Source organism: Heteronotia binoei, chromosome 2 (assembly GCF_032191835.1).
Source record: "Heteronotia binoei isolate CCM8104 ecotype False Entrance Well chromosome 2, APGP_CSIRO_Hbin_v1, whole genome shotgun sequence".
In the NCBI taxonomy this organism is placed as follows: Eukaryota; Metazoa; Chordata; class Lepidosauria; order Squamata; family Gekkonidae; genus Heteronotia; species Heteronotia binoei.
The window spans coordinates 23,662,134-23,684,715 of record NC_083224.1 but is presented as its reverse complement, the minus strand read 5'-3'; the positions used below and the strand labels follow the sequence as shown (position 1 = coordinate 23,684,715).

At 44.3% G+C, this 22,582-nt stretch overlaps 1 protein-coding gene across 3 annotated transcripts in view; it reads left to right on the top strand.

Moving 5' to 3' along the window:
* OSBPL2 (oxysterol binding protein like 2) overlaps nucleotides 1-22,582 on the top strand; it is a 124,642-nt gene that overhangs the window by 52,818 nt on the left and 49,242 nt on the right. For all 3 annotated transcript variants that reach the window (XM_060230685.1, XM_060230684.1, XM_060230683.1), the window contains one exon: nucleotides 22,162-22,297. In XM_060230685.1, coding sequence (XP_060086668.1) covers nucleotides 22,162-22,297 — 136 coding nt within the window. The remainder of the gene's footprint in view (nucleotides 1-22,161; nucleotides 22,298-22,582) is intronic.

The window sequence follows — 22,582 nt, the reverse complement described above, 5'->3', positions numbered from 1 at the left end:
ATTCTATCCTTTGTGGAGCAGGCAGTCATGTTCTGTATAAACTAAGTGAAAATGAGTTGTTACTACTAGTTTACTTGATTGTTCTTGGGATCTGGGATAGAAGTTTGATATGAAACAGTTTAATGCTCTCTTTCAGTTTGGAACTGTTGTATTTGTTTTGTGACATGATGGTTAAAAGGGAATGCTCCTTTTCTTTGTATCCAAAATGTGTTGATGTCCTCAAACATCAGGCCTTGTTTTCTGTTGTGCTTTGAATCTTCTTGTGTGCATTTTACTGGAAGGGTAGATGGTGACACTGTGAAATCTTAGATTTTCCAGTTCCTGTGAAATGACTGCTTGCTTGCTTGTTTATGTGGTTAGCTAGGTAGGTTGGTCAAGGTGACTCCAAATCTAGCGAGGTGACTAGCATTTCCACTATAGACCAGTCACTTTGATGTCTGTATACTTCCACAGGCATACGTTTTTCTTCTTAGATTTGTGTATGACTTGTTCAAACTGACCAGTGAAAGACTTGCCACCATTTAATAGTATTACTTAACTGCAGCATTTTCGGGTATCCCTCATGCATCTGACACATGTGCTCTAAGTAGGTCTTCAGCTTAATCACTTGAGCTCCTCATGCATGCATCAATTATTGTTCCCAAATTAGGTATGGTGACACCATGGGACCTGATTATCATTGGGTAATGATACTTGTGGGAGCAGTCAGATGCAGCAGCTCTGAATAAGCAGTGACATCACCCTTTGGGCCTGCCTTTTGCAGGGAAAAAAAAACAAACCCCAGATTACATTACCTTCTGTTACCTCTTCTGAAACCGGCACTTGGGATGCTTTCTGCTTTGCCAGTCACGAGGCATCTTTTTGCTTTCAAGGAAAAGGGTTTTTTTTTTAATTAAAATGAAATAGGAACGCTCCATTGGCGATGTTCTGCAGCTGATGTGACATGTGGAATCAAGACAGACTTCTGATTTTGATAGGAGCTTGATGGATCGGTTGGTATATGCTCGGTCGGGCCATCTAGCTCCGTACTGGATAGGAGTCACAATTCTGCTTGTCAGATTAGTAGCCAGAAGATGATGTGGGGGAAAGCAGTTTAGGCCTTGGCATTTCCGCTTTGAGAGGTACAGCAAGGTTTAGCCTCATCTCACATGCTCTTGTCATCTGTATGACACCGGCCTGTGGCCTAGATCCTTGCTATTGCACAAATGGAAGTACTAGCTCAAGAGGAAGCGTGCTCCTTGACAGGAGTTACCTGTCAGGCACAGAACTTGTTGTTGGGATGTAAGTCGCTGATGGGAGTTGCCTGCAAACTCTGAATACGGTGCTTTTCATCTTAGTCAGGCAAGCTAGTGGAAACTCTGGAGGCCACGATGGACTGGTTGAAACAGTCCAGGCAAGATTGAGGTGTTGCTGGTTAGTAATACAGGGAGATGATTGTGCCAGCAATCCCAACTGTAGCGGGTGGCCACAGTAGCCATTGTCACTCATCTGCCTGCTTACCTTTCCTGAGAGTCTGGAAGACTGCTTGGAGGCTTAAATTAGCACAGATGGGGTTGGTTCCAGGGACTGAACGGTCCTTGGTAAGATGTTCTGCCAATGGGTCCCCTCCACTGAATGAGTGCTTGGGCCCCTTGTACCATCTCGAGGGCGGGAGCAAGGTGTGGGCAGGAGACTTGGGCCAGCAGCAGTATGGCTGCTCTTCACAGTTGTGGTGCTGAACCATTGCCACAGTGGCTATTGCCATCCACTTTCTCATTATTTCCAAGGCAGTTGTGAGCAGCATTGCCAGCACCACTGGCTTTGTTCCTCTTCTCCAATCTACAGAGCAGGATCTGTGTGCTGGTTTGTGTGTGTGTGTGTGTGTGTATACACACATTTCTGGTAGTAGGCAATTTCTCAGAAGCTGGAAGGATGTAAACCAGCAACTGTTGCTGGAGCTAAGCAGTGATGGTCTGTCCAACCACCACCTGTAGCAAAGCTGAGTGGGCAAGAGAAGCCACTACGCACTATTGGTGTTTGTTCCAGCATCAGCGCAAGTGCTTCTTACCGCTCAGTTGCCTGAGGGAAGGGTGTTATCTTCCTACGGGGGGGGGGGCGGCACCAGAAAGGGGTGGACTCATCTGAAGTATTGAAGCCATGGCCAGTACTGGAAGTGCCCACCCCTGGTGCGCAGGGACTGAGTACAAAATATCACAGTGAGATGTTTGGCTGGCCTGGGTTACAGGGAGCCAATCTTGCCAGTATTAAAGTAATTCACTGATTTCTTGTTTGCTTTTGAGCATAACTCAAATGCTGGTTATAAATTCCTATATAGTCTTGGACCAGATTACTTGAAGGATTTCCTGTTCTCAGATGTAGCTTCATGACCAGTAAGATCTTCTGGAGAAGCCAGTCTTTGTGTATCTCCACCTGCTGAGTTGACTGGCTGTCAGGAATAGGGCCTTCTCTGTCGTGGTACCTCAGCTTTGGAACTCTGCCCACAGAGATTTGCCTGGTAATACCCAAATTGGTCCTCATGTCAGGCCCGTCATGTGTAAATGGCTTACAGGATCCAGAGATCAAGACCTTCCCCCTGATGTTACCTCCTTGCTCTGGGATTCAGAGGTAGACTGCCTCTGAAAATGGATGTACCCCTCCATCATTATGGCTAGTAGCCAGTGTTAGACCTATACTCCATGGATCTAACTCAGAGGTGTCAATCTCATTTGGCATGAGGGCCAGATCTGACATAACTGTCAATTGGTTGGCTCGAGCCATGTGTGCCATAAAACGTAACATGAGGTACTAAAGATATAAACTTTAAAAAGATTATTTCAGATGTGGAATGGCAATAACAGGCATGATTGGATTAGATGTGATATTCAAAAGGGTAGCAGGTGTTGAGATATCAACATTGGCAATGAGACAAGAAACCTAGATCTCAATTTGGTCCAGGAGGATTCAGTCCAGGAGGATGCAAAGAGTAAATGGAAATAAACCTGAACAAGTGAGCAGTGACTCACGGAAGCACATATCCTACCACAAAGTTTGCTAGTTTTTAAGGTACTATTGGACTCTTACTGTTTCTACTGCTGTTAGAAACCATAACATTCAAAAAGCACCGGGGGGACATTTTAACCTTTGAGGAGATTGCAGTTGCTGACCTAAGAGTAGCAGTTCTCTTACAAAGGGATTTCAAAGGGAGATAAGAGAAAATGCTAAATTACAACAGATAATGAAGCTCAAGATAATGGATCCTCCGGGACTGAACTGAGACTGAAGTTTCTTCTCTCATTAAGAAGAATGCAGATTTGTAACCCGCCTTTTTCTCTGAATCAGAGTCTCAGAGCAGTTTACAATCTCCTATATCTTCTTTCCCTACAACAGATACCCTGGGTGGGGCTGAGAGGGCTCTCACAGCAGCTGCCCTTTCAAGGACAACTCCTACGAGAGCTATGGCTGACCCAAGGTCATTCCAGCAGCTGCAAGTGGAGGAGTGGGAACCAAACCTGGTTCTCCCAGATAAGAGTCCGTGCACACACTTAACCACTACACCAAACTGGCCCTGATACCAATACCTGTTACTGCCATTTGGCATCTGAAATTACTTCACTCTCCAAATTATAAAGACAGATGGACTCACATTCTAGCTGTATCTGAAGTGAGCAGAGACTCATTAAAGCTCATGTCCTGCCGCAAATTTTGTTAGTCGTTAGGGGGCTGCTGGACTCTTGCTTCCTTCTGCTAATAAAGAACGCAAGCTGTGCTCTTAGGTTTCTTTCCCCCCTCCCATCTGTTAGAATTGCAAAGCGGGATCTCTTCAAGTGCCATGGGACCCCTTCTCCCTCTCTCCCCCTTCCAGCTTTCTTTCGCTCCTTCCCGCCCCCCCCCCCCTTAGGCACACAAAAGCTTATACCTGGAATAAAATGTTGTTGATCTTCTTGAAAGTGCTATGGGTCTCTTTCTCTCCTGGAGGGGGAGGAGCTCTCAGCCAACCAAGAGAAGGGAGGCTCAGCTTTCTTTCTGTCCTCTGAAGCAGGAAATAGGAGAGATTTGACTTGATATAGAATTATAGTGTTGGAAGGGACCTCCAGGGTCATCTAGTCCAACCCCCTGCATAATGCAGGAAACTCACAAATGCCTCCCCCTAAATTCACAGGATCTTCATTGCTGTCAGAAGGCCATATAGCCTCTGTTTAAAAATCTCCAAGGAAAGAGAGCCTGGAAACAGGAAGGAGGAACAGGAAGTAGGAAGCAGCAGACCTGATTGGAGGTCTGCTTGCGGGCCTGATTGGAGCCCTGCAGAAGGCAGATCCAGTCCGTGGGCGATATGTTTGACACCCTTGATAAGTAATCCTCTTTTAAAGCTGTCTTCCCATTGCCATTACTACATCCTCCAGCAGCGAATTTCACATTTTAATTAAGGATGTATTTCCTTTTTTCTGTCCTGAATTTACCGCCCATCAGCTTCATTGGATGCCCTTGAGTTCTAGTATTTTGGGAAAGGGAGAAAAATTGCCCTTTGTCAACACCCCATCCATAATTTTATAAACCTTTGTCATGCCCTTCCTTAGTAATCTCTTTTCTAAACTGAAAAGTCCCAGACTCTTCAGCCTTTCCTCCTAGGAAAGGTGCTTTGTTGTTGTTGTTCAGTCACAGTCGAGTCCCACTCTTTGCAACCCCATGGACAAAGTCACGCCAGGCCCTCCTGTCTTCCACCATCCTCCGAAGTCTGCTCAAATTCGTGTTTGTTACATTAGTCACACTGGCCAGCCATCTAATCTTTTGCAGTCCCCTTCTTCTTTTGCCTTCTGTGTGCGGACTCTTATCTGGGAGATCCGGGTTTGATTCCCCACTCCTCCACTTGCAGCTGCTGGAATGGCCTTGGGTCAGCCATAGCTCTGGCAGAGGTTGTCCTTGAAAGGGCAGCTGCTGTGGGAGCCCTCTCCAGCCCCACCCACCTCACAGGGTGTCTGTTGTGGGGGAGGAAGGTAAAGGAGATTGTGAGCCGCTCTGAGACTCTTTGGAGTGGAGGGCGGGATATAAATCCAATATCTTCTTCTTCTTCTTCTTCTTTTCCTAGCATCAGGATCTTTTCCAGGGAGTGCTCCCTTCTCATTTGGTGGCCAAAGTATTTGAGCTTCAGCATCTGACTTTCCAGGGAACGGTCTGGGTTGATTTCCCTTAGGACTGACTGATTGTATCGTCTTGTAGTCCAAGAGTCTTCTCCAGCACCACATCTCAAAGCATCTATTCTTCTGCGCTCGGCCTTCCTTATGGTCTAGCTCTCACAGCCATACATTACTACTGGGAATACCATCACTTTGACTATACGGACTTTTGTTGTCAGGGTGATGCCTCTACTTTTTATTATTATACTGCCCAGGTTCGCTGTCCTCACAAGGAGCAAATGTCTTTTAATTTCATGGCTACAGTCACCATCTGCAGTGATCTTGGATCCCAGAAATGTGAAGTCTGTCACTACTTCCATGTCTTCCCCTTTTATTTGCCAACGTGTGATGGGGCCAGATGCCATGATCTTAGTTTTTTTGATGTTGAGTTTCAAGCCTACTTTTGTGCTCTCCTCTTTCTCCCTCAACAAGAGGTTCTTTAGGTCCTCCTCACTTTCTGCCGTTAGAGTAGTGTCATTTGCATATCTGAGGTTGTTGATGTTTTTCCTGGCAATCTTTATTCCGGCTTGTGCTTCATCCAGGCCAGCATCCCACATGATGTACTCTGCATATAAATTAAATAAGCAGGGTGACAATATACATCCTTGTGGAACTCCTTTTCCTATTCTAAACCAATCAGTTGTTCCATATCCCGTTCTGACAGTACCTTCTTGACCCTAATACAGGTTTCTCAGGAGACATGTGAGGTGGTCTGGTACTCCCATCTCTTTAAGGACTTGCTACAGTTTGTTGTGATCCACACAATCAAAGGCTTTAACATAGTCAATGAAGCAGAAATAGACGTTTTTCTGATACTCCCGTGCTTTCTCCTTAATCCATCGAATGTTGGCAATTTGATCTCTAGTTCCTCTACCTCTCCGAAACCCAGCTTGAACTTCTGGTAGTTCCTGATCTACATACTGCTGAAGCCTAGCTTGTAGGATCTTTAACATGACCTTGCTGGCATGTGAAATGAGTGCAATGGTGCGATAGTTTGAACATTCCTTTGCATTACCCTTCTTTGAGATTGGAATATAAACTGATCTTTTCCAATCCTGTGGCCACTGTTGTATTTTCCAAATTTGTTGACATAATGTGTGCATCACTTTAACAGCATCATCTTTTAGGACTTTGAATAGCTCAACTGGGATACCATTATCTCCGCTTGCTTTGTTGTTATTATTTCTGAAGCCCATTTGACTTCACACTCCAGGATGTCTGACTCAAGGACATAAATTTCACTGTCGTTGAGATCCTTCTTGTGTAATTCTTCTGTGTATTCTTGCCACCTCTTCCTGATCTCTTCTGCTTCTGTTAGGTCCCTACCGTTTTGTCCTTTTATCATTGCCATCTTTGCATGAAACGTTCCCTTGATTTCTTCAATTTTCTTAAATAGATCTCTTGTCCTTCCCATTCTGTTATTTTCTTCTATTGCTTTGCAATGTTCCTTCAGGAAGGCCTCCTTATCTCTCCTTGCTGTTCTCTTGAAATCTGTATTCAGTTGGGTGAATCTTTCCTTTTCACCTTTGCCTTTTGCTTTCCTTCTTTCCTCAGCTATTTGTAAAGCCTCATCAGACAGCCACTTTGCTTTCTTGCATTTCTTTTTCTTTGGGATGGTGCTGATTGCTGCCTTCTGTACAGTGTCACGAACCTCCATCCATAGTTCTTCAGGCACTCTGTTTATCAATTCTAGTTACTTAAACCTATTCTTCACCTCCACTGTATATTCATAAGGGATGTGATCAAGGTCAAACCTGAATGCCTAATGGCTTCCCCAGTTTTCTTCAGTTTAAGCCTGAATTTTGCGATGAGTAGCTCATGATCTGAGCTGCAATCAGCTCCAGGTCTTGTTTTTGCTGACTGTAAAGACCTCCATCTTTGACAGCAGAGTATATAATCATTCTGATTTCTGTGTTGCCCATCAGGTGATGTGCCGAACTCGGCGGCTGCAGCTGGTGCAGAACGCAGCGGCTAGGCTGTTGTTGGGGCTCCCAAGATGGGAGCACATACAGCCGGGGCTGCGTGGACTGCACTGGCTGCCGGTGGTGTACCGAGTTCCTTACAAGGTGCTGGTTATTACCTTTAAAGCCCTATATGGCCGAAGACCTGTCTACTTGAGGGACCGTCTTTCCCCGTATGAACCCCAGAGAGCGCTGAGGTCAGCTGGAAAGAACCAGCTGAATATCCCTGGGCCAAGGGAGGCCAGATTGAAGTCCACCCGGGATCGGGCCTTCTCCATAGCGGCTCCCCTGCTGTGGAACCAACTTCCGGAGGAGGTACGGGCCCTGCAATGTTTAGATCAATTTCGCAGGGCCTGTAAGACCCACTTCTTTAAAATAGCCTTCACTTAATACTGAGCCAAGAAAGTCCTGCTGGATATATTTTATGTTTTAGTCACTGGATTTTATGGAAGATCTTAACTATAGCACCATAATCTTAATCTTAATGTAATTTTAATGATTTTAAGGATGATTTTATAACTGAAATTGTAATTATTGTATATGGTTTTATTGTACACTGCATTTACGTGTTGTGAGCCGCCCTGAGCCTGCTTGCGGGGAGGGCGGGATACAAATAAAAAGTATTATTATTATTATTATGTCCACGTGTAGAGTCGCCTTTTAGGTTGTTGGAAGAGGGTGTGCGCTATGACCAGCTTGTTCTCTTGACAAAACTCTATTAGCCTTTGCCCAGCTTCATTTTGTTCTCCAAGGCCAAACTTGTCAGTTGTTCTGGTCACCTTTTGACTTCCTACTTTGGCATTCCAGTCCCCTATGATGAGGAGGACAACTTTTTTTGGTGTTAATTCTAGAAGGTGTTGTAGATCTTCATAGAACTTGTCCACTTCAGCCTCTTCTGCATCAGTGGTTGGGGCATAGACTTGGATTACTGTGATATTGAATGGTTTGCCTTGGATACGGACCGAGATCATTCTGTCATTTTTGAGATTGTATCCCATTACTGCCTTCCTCACTCTCTTGTTAACTATAAAGGTCACACCATTTATTCTATGGGACTCTTGGCCACAATAATAGATGTAGTGATCCTCTGAGTTAAATTCACCCATTCCTGTCCATTTTAGTTCACTGATTCCCAAGATATCGATGTTCAGTCTTGCCATCTCTTTTTTTGACCACATCTAGCTTACCTTGATTCATAGATCTTACATTCCACATTCCGATGCAGTATTGTTCTTTGCGGCATCGGACTGTTCTTTCACCATCAGACACATCCACAGCTGAGCATCCTTTCGACTTTGGCCCAGCCGCTTCACTCTTTCTGTGGTTACTTGAACGCTCTTCCCCAGTAGCATATTGGGCACCTTCTGACCTGAGGGGCTTATCTTCCAGCGCCATATCGTTTATCCTTTTGTTTCTGTTCATGGGGTTTTCTTAGCAAGGATACTGGAGTGGTTTGCCATTTCCTTCCTAATCATCCTTGCGGCCTTCTTTTGTCCTTTTTCCAGCTCTGCGATGTCCTTTTTGATATACAGTGACCAGAACTGCCCTGGATTGTTGCCTAATTGGGGTCAATAGAGAATCTAACATGGAGCCTCAGGCTCTTTCAACCTGGGCTTCATTCCCCAGGGTGTCCTCTTTGACCTTCCCATTGTGCTACTCTCTTAGGCCTCCTTACCATGCCTTCTCTTAGATCTCAGTCCCCAAAGCCACTTGTGCCTGCTTGCCTTGCCTTCTCTGGGTGGACTGTGTCACCTTTGGTGTCTAGTGCAGTCTTCTCTTGCCTTTCCTAAGGCTTTTCCTGTTGTAGCTCTCTCCGGTCCCACAGCCTGCAGCTGCGTCACTGATCCCAGCTGTTTCTCTGCTCTCCCAGCCACAGGCAGCCTCCTCAGCATCTGCTGCTATCATCTCTGCCCTCCCCTCCATCTGCTCACTGCCTCCTTCTAAATGTGCACCCCCCCCCACCAGCATCTCTTTACCCTTGACAGTAGAGCTTCCTCTGCCAGCCATAGGGATGTAAAAGGAAAAGCATTGACTTACCCTGGAGTTGAGGTCTGTGTGCAAGGGAAAGAAAAGCTGGTCCAGCAGGAAGGGAAGATCTGAACAAATGCCAGCTTTGAAGCTGAGGATCCAAATTCAGGGAGGGCAAAATTCTCGAAGTAAGCCAGGGGTGGGCAAACTGCGGCTTGGGAGTCACACTTGGCTCTTTCACACATATTGTGTGACTCTCAAAGCCCCCACTGCCCCATCAACTGGCTTGAAGAAGGCATTTACCTTTTTAAATCACTTCTCCAAGCTAAGCCAGGCAGAGACTTGGAGAATGCATTTAAAGCTGCTTTCTTTCCATTTCTACCTCCCTCCCCAACTTCCTCCCTCCTCCTTTCCCATCTCCCTCCCTCCCTCCCTCCCTCCCTCCCTCCCTTCCTTCCTTCCTTCCTTCCTTCCTTCCTTCCTTCCTTCCTTCCTTCCTTCCTTCCTTCCTTCCTTCCTTCCTTCCTTCCTTCCTTCCTTCCTTCCTTCCTTCCTTCCTTCCTTCCTTGTTGCAGCTCTCAAATATTTGTCATTCATGTCTTGAGGCTCTCAAACATCTGATGCTTATTCTGTGTGGCTCTTATGTTAAGCAAGTTTGGCCATCCCTGAAGTAAGCCAGCCTCAAAATTGGGGAAAGGAGGCTTGGGTGCAGAATCTACAAAATTGGAGGGAGGGGGCAGGAATCCTGTGTCTTAGTGGAAGAGGGTCTGGAAGCTGAACCAACAAGAAAGCTGGAGGGCCTTAAGGTGTTATAGTCTTGGGAGGATGAGGCACGGGAGGGTGGACATCTTAAGTGGAAGTCCAGATAAGGGCATGTTGGGCCAGAAAATGGGCACAGCAGAACACTAAGGTGGAGTGATTGTGTTACCAGAATGGTAGAATGGCTTGGCCAGGTCCAGCAATCGCTTAGTAGTGGTATGACAATATTTCCCCTTGGCTTGGGATTCAATTACCATGGTAGGCTATAGAGTGAAGAGGGTTTTGTAGCCTTGGGCTATTATCCAGCAAACTGACGTCAGTTACTCCTGGGTTTATGGGAGAGACAGAAGGGCAAAAGAGATCTTTCATCAGTTTGCTCTTTGGACCATTCCAGCAAGCAGGCTTTTCTTATATGGGAGTGTTGTATGGGAGTACCCAGGGAAACTCCCACTAATCCAGGGGCCCTGATTTTGACATGAAATGGCATTATTTTATCCATGCTTTTGGAGGGGTCGGAGCGCTGAGTTGGATGGTCTTTTGTGGGGTGCAAACACAGGGGGCACTGTGGAGTGACCTCATTTGCAACACTGAAGAAGATGATGATATTGGATTTATATCCTGCCCTATGCTTTGAATCTCAGAGCGGTCACAATCTCCTTTTACCTTCTCTCCCGCCCCACCCCACAACAGACACCCTGTGAGGTAGGTGGGGCTGAGAGAGCTCTCACAGCAGCTGCCCTTTCAAGGATAGCTCGGTGAGAGCCATGGCTGACCCAAGGCCATTTCAGCAGCTGCAAGTGGAGGAGTGGGGAATCAAACCCAGTTCTCCCAGCTAAGTGTCCGTGCACTTAACCACTACACCAAACTGGCTCTTACTATTGTAGAATCTGTTCAGTTTGTTTTCCACCCAGGTTTTTGTTGATTTTTAAAATTACTATTCAGTTTGATTCCACTGGTTTTACATCATTTGCTGTTTTTAATTTTTTGTAGTTTGATTTTTAATGTTGGTGTCCTTTGACACTGCTTCATTGCATGTAGTCTTCTTATGTGATTTTACAGCTACCTTTGGAAGCTGCCTCAAGAGCTTACTGGGATGAGAGTTGCAGGGTGTGATTTTTTAAAAAATACATAGCAACCTTTCTCCATCGTCTCAGGCACAGAGATATCTACAGAGATAAACAGATCATTTCTCCAGCACATTATGTCTGAGATATTTTTAAGTGAAGATGGAAGGGATTAGAAGCGGAACCTTCTGCATGTAAAATATGTGCTTTGCTATTGAGACACTCCCTGTAGATTACCATGTTAATTCCTACTTGTGTTTAATTTTTTTTTTTTTGAAAAATGTCCTAATCTTCCTCCAAAGAGTTCAGGATTCTTGCAACAACCCTGTGAGGTGTGCCAGGCTGATAGAGTGTTCCTGGTGGAAGATCATCCACTGGCTTTGTTTTAGTGAGGTTTTGGACCCAGGTTTCTAGCACTCTGTTGCCCCAGAACCCTTTACAGGCTCAGGATCTTACAAGGCTGAAAGGGAAAAGTAGGAGTCCCGTAGCAGCACCTTTTTAAGACCAACAAAGTTTTATTCAAAATGTAGACTTTTGTATGTATACATACTTCTTCGGACAATTGAATGAGGAACAGTGAGCAGAGCTACATATAGCTGGTGGGCAGTGGTTAAGAGTGCAAAGTAGTACAAAGTTAGACTCCAATGGCAAAATAGTGAAATTAACGAATTGAAAGAGCATTTGGTCTGGATAGCATTTGCATAGGAAACCAATAGGAGGTAATAAAAGCTGCCTGTTAATTGCTCTATTGCTTACAAGTCTGGGTTAAACAAGGACAAATGTTTTTCCTAGTGGAGATCCTGTCCACCTAATTTACTTTTGACATGTAACATACATTATAAACATCATTCTAGTTTGCCATTAGAAAAAAAAGGAATACATTAAAATATAGTGAAAATGGGTTTAGTATATGTATATGGAGACTCCATTTTAACAGGGCCAAATGATCTTTCATTGAGCCCTGGAGGCAACAAAATTAAATGCCATCAGGTTCTCCCAAGAAACTGAGACCACCTTCGTAGGGCTTGTCTTGGGACTCCAGGGGATCACCCTAAAACTGGAGTGTGTGAGCGTGAGCAGAACTTGTGGGGCAAGAAGCAAGCGTTCCTGCATACTTATAATATTTTCAAAACAATACCTAACCATCAGGTTGGACAATCAAAGCCATCTTCCAGAGGAGCAAAGATAGAGCTGTTCCTGGTGAAGTAATTTATGGACCTCCACATGTCACAGGGTACCAAATCTAAAAGTTAAATAAACCAGCTCTTGGACTAGCAATGGGAACCAATTTCTGGCTCCAAGAATCCTCCTTCTTAGTCTGTGCATGCTGTCTCTCCCACTTCTTCCCTGTTCTTTGCCTTTTTCCCAGCAAGGAATTTCTGGCCTCCAACCGCCCTCCAGGTTTTTTCCTTTCCTTTCCTTTCCTTTCCTTTCCTTTCCTTTCCTTTCCTTTCCTTTCCTTTCCTTTCCTTTCCTTTCCTTTCCTTTCCTTTCCTTTCCTCTCCTCTCCTCTCCTCTCCTCTCCTCTCCTCTCCTCTCCTCTCCTCTCCTCTCCTCTCCTCTCCTCTCCTCTCCTCTCCTCTCCTCTCCTCTCCTCTCCTCTCCTCTCCTCTCCTCTCCTCTCCTCTCCTCTCCTCTCCTCTCCTCTCCTCTCCTCTCCTCTCCTCTCCTCTCCTCTCCTCTCCTCTCCTCTCCTCTCCTCTCCTCTCCTCTCCTCTCCTCTCCTCTCCTCTCCTCTCCTCTCCTCTTATTACTTCTCTTCTCCCAAAGGACTCCTCTCCAACATGTCTGCCTTAGCCTCGAATGTGGCAAAGGTGCTGTTGCACCTCCCCATTCATGTTGACACCCCCTGAAAACACACCCCAATGATTCCAGTCCATTTTCCCTTCCCCTATATCCCTTAGAGCCCTGTGGCACAGAGTGGTAAAGCCGCAGTACTGCAGTCAAACTCTCTGCTCACGACTGATCCCAGTGGAAACTGGGTTCAGGTAGCAGGTTCAAGGCTGACTCAGCCTTCCATCCTTTCGAGGTCGGTAAAATGAGTACCTAGCTTGTTGGGGGGAAAGTGTAGATGACTGGGGAAGGCAATTGCAAACCACCCCATAAAAAGTCTGCCATGAAAATGTTATGATGTGATGTCACCCCAGAGTCAGAAACGACTGGTGCTTGCATCTTTACCTCTTATATCCCTTAAAACCCATCTACTTCTCCACACTGGGAACCACACACGCAGGGCGGGCTTAATAAATGCCCCAAGTGACTTCAAAGTATTCATTTGGACTGAATGATCTTGCTGTTCTTACCATGAATGTATTATTATGTGTTATCGTTGTTGTTATTATTTTGCCAGAATCCTTCCTGGATGTCTCTTTTTCAACCTTTTTATTTAACTTCTATAGTCAGTCACTCAAATGGATTAGAATTGCTTCCTTAATTTCATTTGCTATAACTTCTTAACACTATCACTTCATGTATACAAAGACTTCAAAGATTTTGAGGTATGAGTCCAAAAGAGCACATAAGAAGGAGACGTGTATTCATCATTGCACCCATGTAACAATGTGGTTCACTGCTCTCCAGTTTTTTATCTTATCTTTTATGAATGCTTAGGTAGGGTTACCGTATTGAAAAGGAAAGGGGGAAAAGGACATATTTTTTGACTGACTACTTCAAAGTGATCACTATGACAAATTTCATTTTTAATACCCCAACTATTTAAGCTGTGATAATTGCTACTAACTAGGAATATTCCTAACCTTCCAACCCTAAAAGAGGACATTATCATCCATTTTTCACAAAGAGCCCAAAAGAGGATGGACACTGAAAAAAGAGAACATGTCCTCTAAAAAGAGAACATCTGGTAACCCTCGCTATGGGGAATGAAGAAGTTACTTCACTCTGGACAAATTTTATACCTTTGTTTCCTGTGGGGTTCAGTTTGAATTCCTACTCTGCAGTGGAAGCTTGCTGGGTGACCTTGGACCAGTCACTCACTTTCGCCTTAACTTACCTTACAGGGTGGCTGGGAGGATAAAATGAAGGAGAGGAGAATTATATAAGCCACTTTGAGTCCCCGTTGGGGAGAACGGCAGGGTGTAAGTGAAGTAAATTATAACAATGTTCTTTGTCTTATACTTGGTATCAGTGCAAATTTAAGGCATATTTAACATGCATTTCACTTTGGTTGTCTGTGGTGAATACTTTTTTGTTACTGTGTTGGAAAATAAGTGCAGTTGGCAAGGGGGGCAAATGATTTTGGAATGGATTAAAAAAGTAGAAACTTATGCAGTACGTATCAACCCTAAACTGTCTGGACTGCATAGTTTTCTGCCAGCAAAGTTACAGATGTGCCTAATATTAGAATATGTTCATGTACCACAAACTGGCATCCTGCGATACTGTACAGCGTATATCTTAGTTTTGACCATCTGAGAGTTTTGCTGTAAACAGAGGAGTATATTATTTGGACAGCAAAAGTGTTTTATAAGCACAGAGCAACTAGCAGCATATTTGCACAACAAACTTTATAGCAATTAACTCTGAACTCTGTAGAGTATATGTAAATATTATGCATGCTAAAAAAATATACACAGACTAAAATATATCCTTGAAAATACTGTGTGCATCTGCAGCATGCACAGAAATTGTTGCTGTCCCTCCCCCCCTCGTACTGCTCATACGGCTGTCACCTTATGCAGGAATTGTTGTTGTCCATTAACATCTTCAAGTTATACGCTTCAAAGGATTAAACATTTTGTTACATTTTCCTTAAAGCCAGTTTGGTATGGACTCAGCCACACCCACCTCACAGGGTGTCTGTTGTGGGGAAAGGAAGGTGATTGTAAGCCACTCTGAGACTCCTTTGGGTAGTGAAGAGTGGGGTTTAAAGCCAACTCTTTTCCTTCTCTTCTTAATAAAAAAAAGAGAAAATATTTATTTGGAGTTTTTTTCAGTGCTCCCCCAAAAGCCGTGGGTGGGAAGAAGACCGGAAAATGCTCTTGTCCCATCCCCCTCCCCCGTCTTAATATCTCTAGGTAGAGTTAGTAATGTCCTTGTTTAAATATACACAGGATAAGTTTAGCAGGTGTCCCCCATCCGCATTTTCTATGACTGGTCAGCTCTCAACCTGTTAAACATGCAGCCAGCCAGCTCACCTGTCAATCCTGTGTAAAGGTAATAGATTTTCATATGTGTTGAGTATGTTGTGCAAATCTTGTGTGTATGAGCTACCGAGAAATGGGCCAGAGACAGAAGTGTGCTGGAAAATGATATCAGAGGCACATTGTGATGTTGGCGCTTTAATCTCACGCTGTTGTAAATGTCAGCCAAGTTTGGGTTCTGGAACAGTGAGGCTATAGAAATAATTTTTTAAAACTCCACTGTTACTTGACATTTGCCCCATTTTTAGTCTTGAGATTGTCAGTAGCGGGCTCCCGGTTCTTAATTGCTGGGTAATATTTGTCAATAGGTGGTTTCTAATCTCAGAGAGAGGCAGGGTCCGGTTTTCCCATTTGCAATAATGGTCTGGATCATTTCTCCCCAGCAGGATAATGGCTCCCATTCAGCATTTCTTTTTCAGATAAACATCTGACCTTACCTGGAGTCGCATTATGTTTTACTGTTGTGCGATAACGAGCCGCGTTATAAGTACTGATGCACTTATTTGCCCTTTAAAAGCTAGTGCGGTGTGGGTAGAGTGCTGGCTAGACCCTGGGAAGGCCTAGTCTCATATTCCTACTCACCTTGAAACTCTGTGGATAACCTTGGTCCTGAGTTATTGGGAGAATAAAATGATGGAAGGAAGAACCATCTATATTGCTCAAAGCTCCTAAATGAAAGGATGGGATTAAATTGTTGTTTTTTAAAGACAAATTGGTGTCTTGTTAGAAAACTACTTGCGCAGATTACCAAAAAAACAAACTGCTCTTTGGAAACTTACATTTCCTTTGGAAATGTTCCTTTTCCTTCCGAGACCCAGCATGGTGTAGTGGTTAAGAGCGGTGGACTCTAATCTGGAGAACTGGGTTTGATTCCTTACTCTTCCACTTAAAAGCCAACTGGGTGACCTTGAGTCAGACACAGTACTTTCAAAACTCTCTCAGCCCCACCATCAAAGTTAGGGTTTAAGTCTACCTAGTCACACATTGTGATTCGGAGGGAACTATGCAAACGCTCCCAATGAGTACCACTCATTAGGTTCTAGAGAACTTTGAGCAAGTCTGGAACTCCAGAGCTGTGTGGGGGCAGGGAGAAGAGTGTGTGATCCATGAGCCCTGTTGGCTGCCTCCTCTTCAACATGTGTGCAGTTAGTTTGCGGAGAGCCAGATGGGTGCTTTGAAAACCACCCATTTGATGAGACTTTGTAGAATGAAATCTCGCCCCCCAGTGTAAACTAAAAAGATCAAGAAAACTACTACTTGCTAGTTTGGTGTAGTGGTTAAGAGCGTGGACTGTTATCTGGGAGAACCAGGTTTGATTCCCCACTCCTCCACTTGCAGCTGCTAGAATAGACTTGGGTCAGCCATCGCTCTCATAGGAGTTGTCCTTGAAAGGGCAGCTTCTGTCAGAGGTCTCTCAGCCCCACCTTCCTCACAGGGTATCTGTTTTGCGGGACAAAGGTAAAGGAGATTGTGACCGTTCTGAGATTCAAAGTATAGGGTGGAATATAAATCCAATATCATCATCTTCTTCCCTTCTGGAGAATGCAATCTATGTTTATACAAATAAATCATTACAATCTAGCAACTGTTGGAGTTTTTGTTTCTGCATTGGAGGCATCGCACAATAATTTTATTTATTTATTTATTTATTTATTTATGTAAGATTTATATCCCGCCCTTCCCACAAGTGGCTCAGGGCGGCTTCCAATAGTAGATCCATCAAAATTACACATATAAAGGGATCCATATTTACACATATAAAGGGATCCATATTTAAAACAGATAAAACAGATAAAACAGATAAAACCCTAGTTATTAATACACATAAAATTCATGATCCATTGGCTAAACGAATTACCCATGACTGTTAATGACCAATAGCGCCCTGCCATCTTTTGTACGGGATCCTACTTAAGTGGCCCGGAAAGTCTGGCTACTGGCTGTTTCAAGTTAGAGATCCTTTTGCAGAGCAGTCCCTAAACATATGCTGAAAACACTGATCCCATGAAGCTCTCTTTTGTTGAATCAGACCAGTGGTCCATTAAAGTCAGTATTGTCTACGCAGACTGCCAGCAGCTCTCCAGGGTTTCAGGTCACGGTCTTTCACACCACCTGGTTACCTGATCCTTTTAACTGGGACATTCTACATGTCAAGCATACACTCTACGATTGAGCCACAGTCTCTCCCCCTTGTAATTAGGTGGCTCCTGTTCTTGGCCGGTGAACCCAGTTATAGTAAAAGTTCAGATCATTTATTTACGGCAGCATAATGGCCCCCAATCGCTGTTTGTTTCTCCTTCAAATAAACCTCTGCCCCTTCCTGCATTTAGGGGGAAAAGATTTGATTTGGTTTGACATTCTCTCCCCACAACACATACGCAAGTAATTGGAGAGTAAATGGAACTCCCTGCTGACTTTCAGGGTTGATTATTTTCAGTAGTTGAGGTTTTATTTTTAGAGTAATTGCATACACTCAAGTGTTTTGTGAAAAGGCAGGGCATTTGCCTACACATCTGTGTAAGGTGACATTGTCGGGCTGTTGATTCACTTTTTTGAAAGATGTCTGCGTGTGTGAAGGGGAAAAAAAAGACAGGCTGGTAGTTTTCAGTGTACTGTAATGCACAGCTATTGACTTCTGATCCGAACCATTGCTTTTTACAGCAGTTTGATCAAGGCTAGTGCCGGCTTTCCCGCGACATACGCGGGTAACCTCCGCATTTGCGCCTGTTGGTCTGTCTATCTGCAGTGCAATCGTAATACCTTCCAAGCCAGTGCTGAGCGCCGTTGCATTGAGAAGCAGTTAATTATTTACATTTCCCTCAAGTTTATAGTTAACCTTCTCTGGGGATCCAGCAAAAAGACATTTGTGGGAGTGGTTTTTAAAACTTAGGCTGCTTCTAATATTACAATATGTCTAAATGTATAAGGGTGAGCATGAAGGGGATGCTTGTGAACACATAACTCTCATCAGACAGCTAGGTTTGGCTTTGTCCGTGGTACACTTGGGGGCAGGTGTGGGTTTTGTAAAGTGTGTTGTGTGGAATGGCCTTTAACTGAGATTGAGACCTGTCAAGATCAGCACTGTCAGCTATTACTAGTGACAGCAACTTTCCAGAGTTTTAAATAGAGGACTTCTGCATCATCTGCTTTTTAAAAAATCCTTTGAGCTGGCCATGTCAGGGATTGCAGTCAAGGCCTTCTGTAGTCAAAAGAGGTGTTTTTTTCACTGAGCCACAGCCCTTCCCTAAATTCAGCTGTAATGAGAGTTAAGTGGGATCTTCTCTAGGATGAGTAATGTTTACTTGGATTGCAAACATCTAGCCTTGATGGAGGCATGAGCAGTGAGTGAGAAAATCTTAAATAATCTCAGTAGTCAGACACCTTTCCTTCTCTGGTATTTTATCAGGGTTTTTAGAGTTTTCTGCAAAAATTCGTTTTTGCCCGTTACATCTTCCTCCCAGCACAGTTGAGCTGCTAGTAACCCACTTGACATGATCCTTGTAACTTTTTATGTTCCTTTGTTTTAAAGAATGCCCGGAGTTTTGGATTAACACATACAGTTGTTACAAGGAGAAGGAAATAGGTATTTCAGCTCATGTCCAAAATGAGGAGGGATGGTGGCTCAGTGGTAGAGCATCTGCTTGGGAAGCAGAAGGTCCCAGGTTCAACCCCCGGCATCTCCAAAAAAGGATCCAGGCAAATAGGTGTGAAAAGCCTCAGCTTGAGACCCTGGAGAGCTGCTGCCAGTCTGAGAAGACAATACTGACTTTGATGGACCAAGGGTCTGATTCAGTATAAGGCAGCTTCATATGTTCATATGATACTCATAATTTTTGATGTTCAGACATCTTACAATAAAGTATTATAAACTGGTAGCATGCACTACGTTGGTGGCATAAACTATGCCGCTTTAGTTAAGAACATAAGAACATAAGAGAAGCCATGTTAGATCAGGCCAATGGCCCATGAGGTCCAACACTCTGTGTCACACAGTGGCAAAAAAAAAATTATACACACACACACACTGTGGCTAATACCCACAGATAGACCTCTGCTCCATGTTTTTATCTAAACCTCTCTTGAAGGTGGCTATGCTTGTGGCCTCCACCATCTCCTGTGGCAGTGAATTCCACATGTTAATCACCCTTTGGGTGAAGAAGTACTTCCTTTTATCCGTTTTAACCTGTCTGCTCAGCAATTTCATCGAATCCCCACGAGTTCTTGTATTGTGAGAAAGGGAGAAAAGTACTTCTTTCTCTACTTTCTCCATCCCATGCATTATCTTGTCACCCCGCAGTCGACGTTTCTCCAAGCTAAAGAGTCCCAAGCGTTTCAACCTTTCTTCATAGGGAAAGTGTTCCAGCCCTTTAATCATTCTAGTTGCCCTTTTCTGGACTTTCTCCAATGCTATAATATCCTTTTTGAGGTGCGGCGACCAGAACTGCACACAGTACTCCACAGTACGCACCATCGATTTATACAGGGGCATTATGATACTGGCTGATTTGTTTTCAATTCCCTTCCTAATAATTCCCAGCATGGTGTTGGCCTTTTTTATTGCAAAAGCACACTGTCTTGACATTTTCAGTGAGTTATCTACCACGACCCCAAGATCTCTCTCTTGGTCAGCTTCTTCCAGTTCACACCCCATCAACTTGTATTTGTAGCTGGGATTCTTGGCCCCAATGTGCATTACTTTGCACTTGGCCACATTGAACCGCATCTGCCACGTTGACGCCCACTCACCCAGCCTCAACAGATCCCTTTGGTGTTCCTCACAATCCTCTCTGGTTCTCACCACCCTGAACAATTTAGTGTCATCCGCAAACTTGGCCACTTCACTGCTCACTCCCAACTCTAAATCATTTATGAACAAGTTAAAGAGCATGGGACCCAGTACCGAGCCCTGCGGCACCCCACTGCTTACTGTCCTCCACTGCGAAGACTGCCCATTTATACTCACTCTCTGCTTCCTATTACTCAGCCAGTTTTTGATCCACAAGAGGACCTGTCCTTTTACTCCATGACTCTCAAGCTTTCTAAGGAGCCTTTGATGAGGAGCCTTTGATGAGTTAATTGGGTAAGGTGTGCTTCAGGAGCACTACAGTATTATTCTGCCAGATTTCTGTGGCTGCCTGTCCGATCTCTTCAACTGCGTATTTGTATATATGCATAATTTAGTCATTCAGATTCCTCCCTTTGACAACCTGCTGAATAGAAGTGCTTTGTACCATTTGCTTGGTGATAGGGGTGTGTGTGTGTGGGGGGAGGGGGCCTCAGACCAGGCAGCACATATGTGAAGGTTTGCTTTCCTGAGCTGGAAATTTGCATCTTTGTGCTGCTTGGCTTCCTTTGAGTGGCATGCAACACATTATCGAGGAGCCTTGCCATGTGGCATTTGTTCTGCCTGGATTTCAGGCTCTGCCAGGTACATACCCCCTCCCGCATCAGTTGGCATAAGCTGGCATTTTTCCGTGGACTGCCAGCCCATACAGCCTGCCAGTGAAGTGACACCGTTGGCCAACTGTGGCTCCTTAACCAGGTGGATGGCAGTAAATTTAGACCTGCAGAACGACTTGGACCTGTCTTTACAGAGGGGACACTTGTGTAAGCTGTCAGGTTCTCTCCAAGTAAATTGCTAAAATGTCAAATACCATCTCTGCATGGCATTTGCAAAGGACTAGGCCCTATAAGGCTTTCACAAGAGTGGGGGGGACTTAATTGGTTCTTCAGTCTAGCATTATTGCTGTCGTTGGTGGAGGGTTGTCTGGGCTCGTTAATGAGTGCTTCCATTTTGGAATGATGTAGTTTATATCTCTCAAATAATGCTTCAGGTAAGGAGAGTGATTCTTTCTTTAGAGAGTACTAAGAAATTCAGCACGGTCTCTATGTGCGTCAAGTCAAGAAAGGCCCTTTGAGAAGGAAAATGCACCTCATTTTTAAGATTGTAGGCAATTGTGCCTTTTTCCTATTATCCATAGTATTATTTCCAAAGAATAATAAATGTGGGCATGAATTATGCATGCCATTATGGCTAATTTATAGCTTTGTTATGTCTGGCCGATGGAAGAAAATAAAATGCAGTATTTAAATTTGGGGGAAGGGGAGTTTGACAAGAGCTCTTGGTTTGTGTTTGGCAGTTCGGTGTGCTCTGCTTCGATTCTCCCCCCCCCCCTTTAAGTCTAGGGTTGCCAATACCCCTGGAGCAAAATGACCCTTTAACAGAAGCCTCAGTGCCATTGCTTCCAGGTGTTATATCGGCTGCATTGGTTGCAGCTTTGTACAGGGCTCAGTTAAAGGTGCTGATGTTGTCCTTAAGACCCACATCAGCTTGGGTGCCTTCATCCGTGTCACCCTGCCTGATAGGTAGTGCCTTCCTGCAGGGAGTTTTGGGTGGGTAGCCATGTTGATCTGCGGTAGAAGAGCAAGTCGAATCACATCTCAAAAGCCAACAAGGTTTCCTGTATTCTGAATGATTTCCCCTCCACCCTTTGGACACAATTATAAAACTTTCTGCTGTAGATGTTGCCACAATCAATTGCCTGAGGTGGTGGGGAGGGGGACAATGGAATAGTGAAGCACAAAGTAGGAGTCAAGTCGCACTTTTAAGACCAACGAAGTTTTATTCAGAACGTAAGCTTTCGTGTGCTCAAAGCGTGCTCTAAAGCTTACTTTCTGAATAAAACTTTGTTGGTCTTAAAGGTGCAACTTGACTCCTACTTTGTTCTGCTGCTTCAGACCAACACGGCTGCCCACCTGGATCTATCTACAAAGTAGCTGAGTTGTAGATATCTGAAATGGATGCGCCTTCATATTGCGGTACCATGAATAATTGATAGTGGTTGCTTTCAGGCCCACACGCCTAATTGTGCTAGCGACTGATCTCCCTAACTCACATCAATTGGGTGATGTGACACTTCCTACTAAAATAACATTGGGCTTCTGAAGAATGGTGCGTGGTTCATATAAACTACTTGTTAAAACTCCAAACTGATGGTGCACTATAATCCCTGCCTTTCCAAGTCATCACACTGTTTTTGTGCCAAAACGACAGTCCTAAGGCAGCATGAAGGCTAACCGTGCACGTCTGTTTACGCAGGCTTCGATTCCGACAATTCATCAGGGGAATTTTCAGAAGCAACTCATAAAGGTGATGCGGATCTCCATCAGACGAATAGGACTGGAAGACACAATGGAGATGGGCAGGTGCAAGAGAACGGCATCAAGAAACACAGGTATTCCAGAGTGCAGGCTGAACAGTGGTCTCTGTGCAGATTTAATATGGTGTCTCCATTTGTTAAGATTTCTCCTAAGAATTTTTTTTCTCCACTAAAAGAAGATGTTGGTGGATTCCAATGTCCAGGAAATTGTCTGGGATGCTCACTAATGTTCAGTGGGCTGGATTGAGACTGGCAAGAGAGATTTCACAGAGAGAGACAATCAAGACACTGACTTTACCTCAGAAACTATTTATTAAGTTTTGAAAACCACAATGCAGAAACTTCCGTCATGCAGAAACT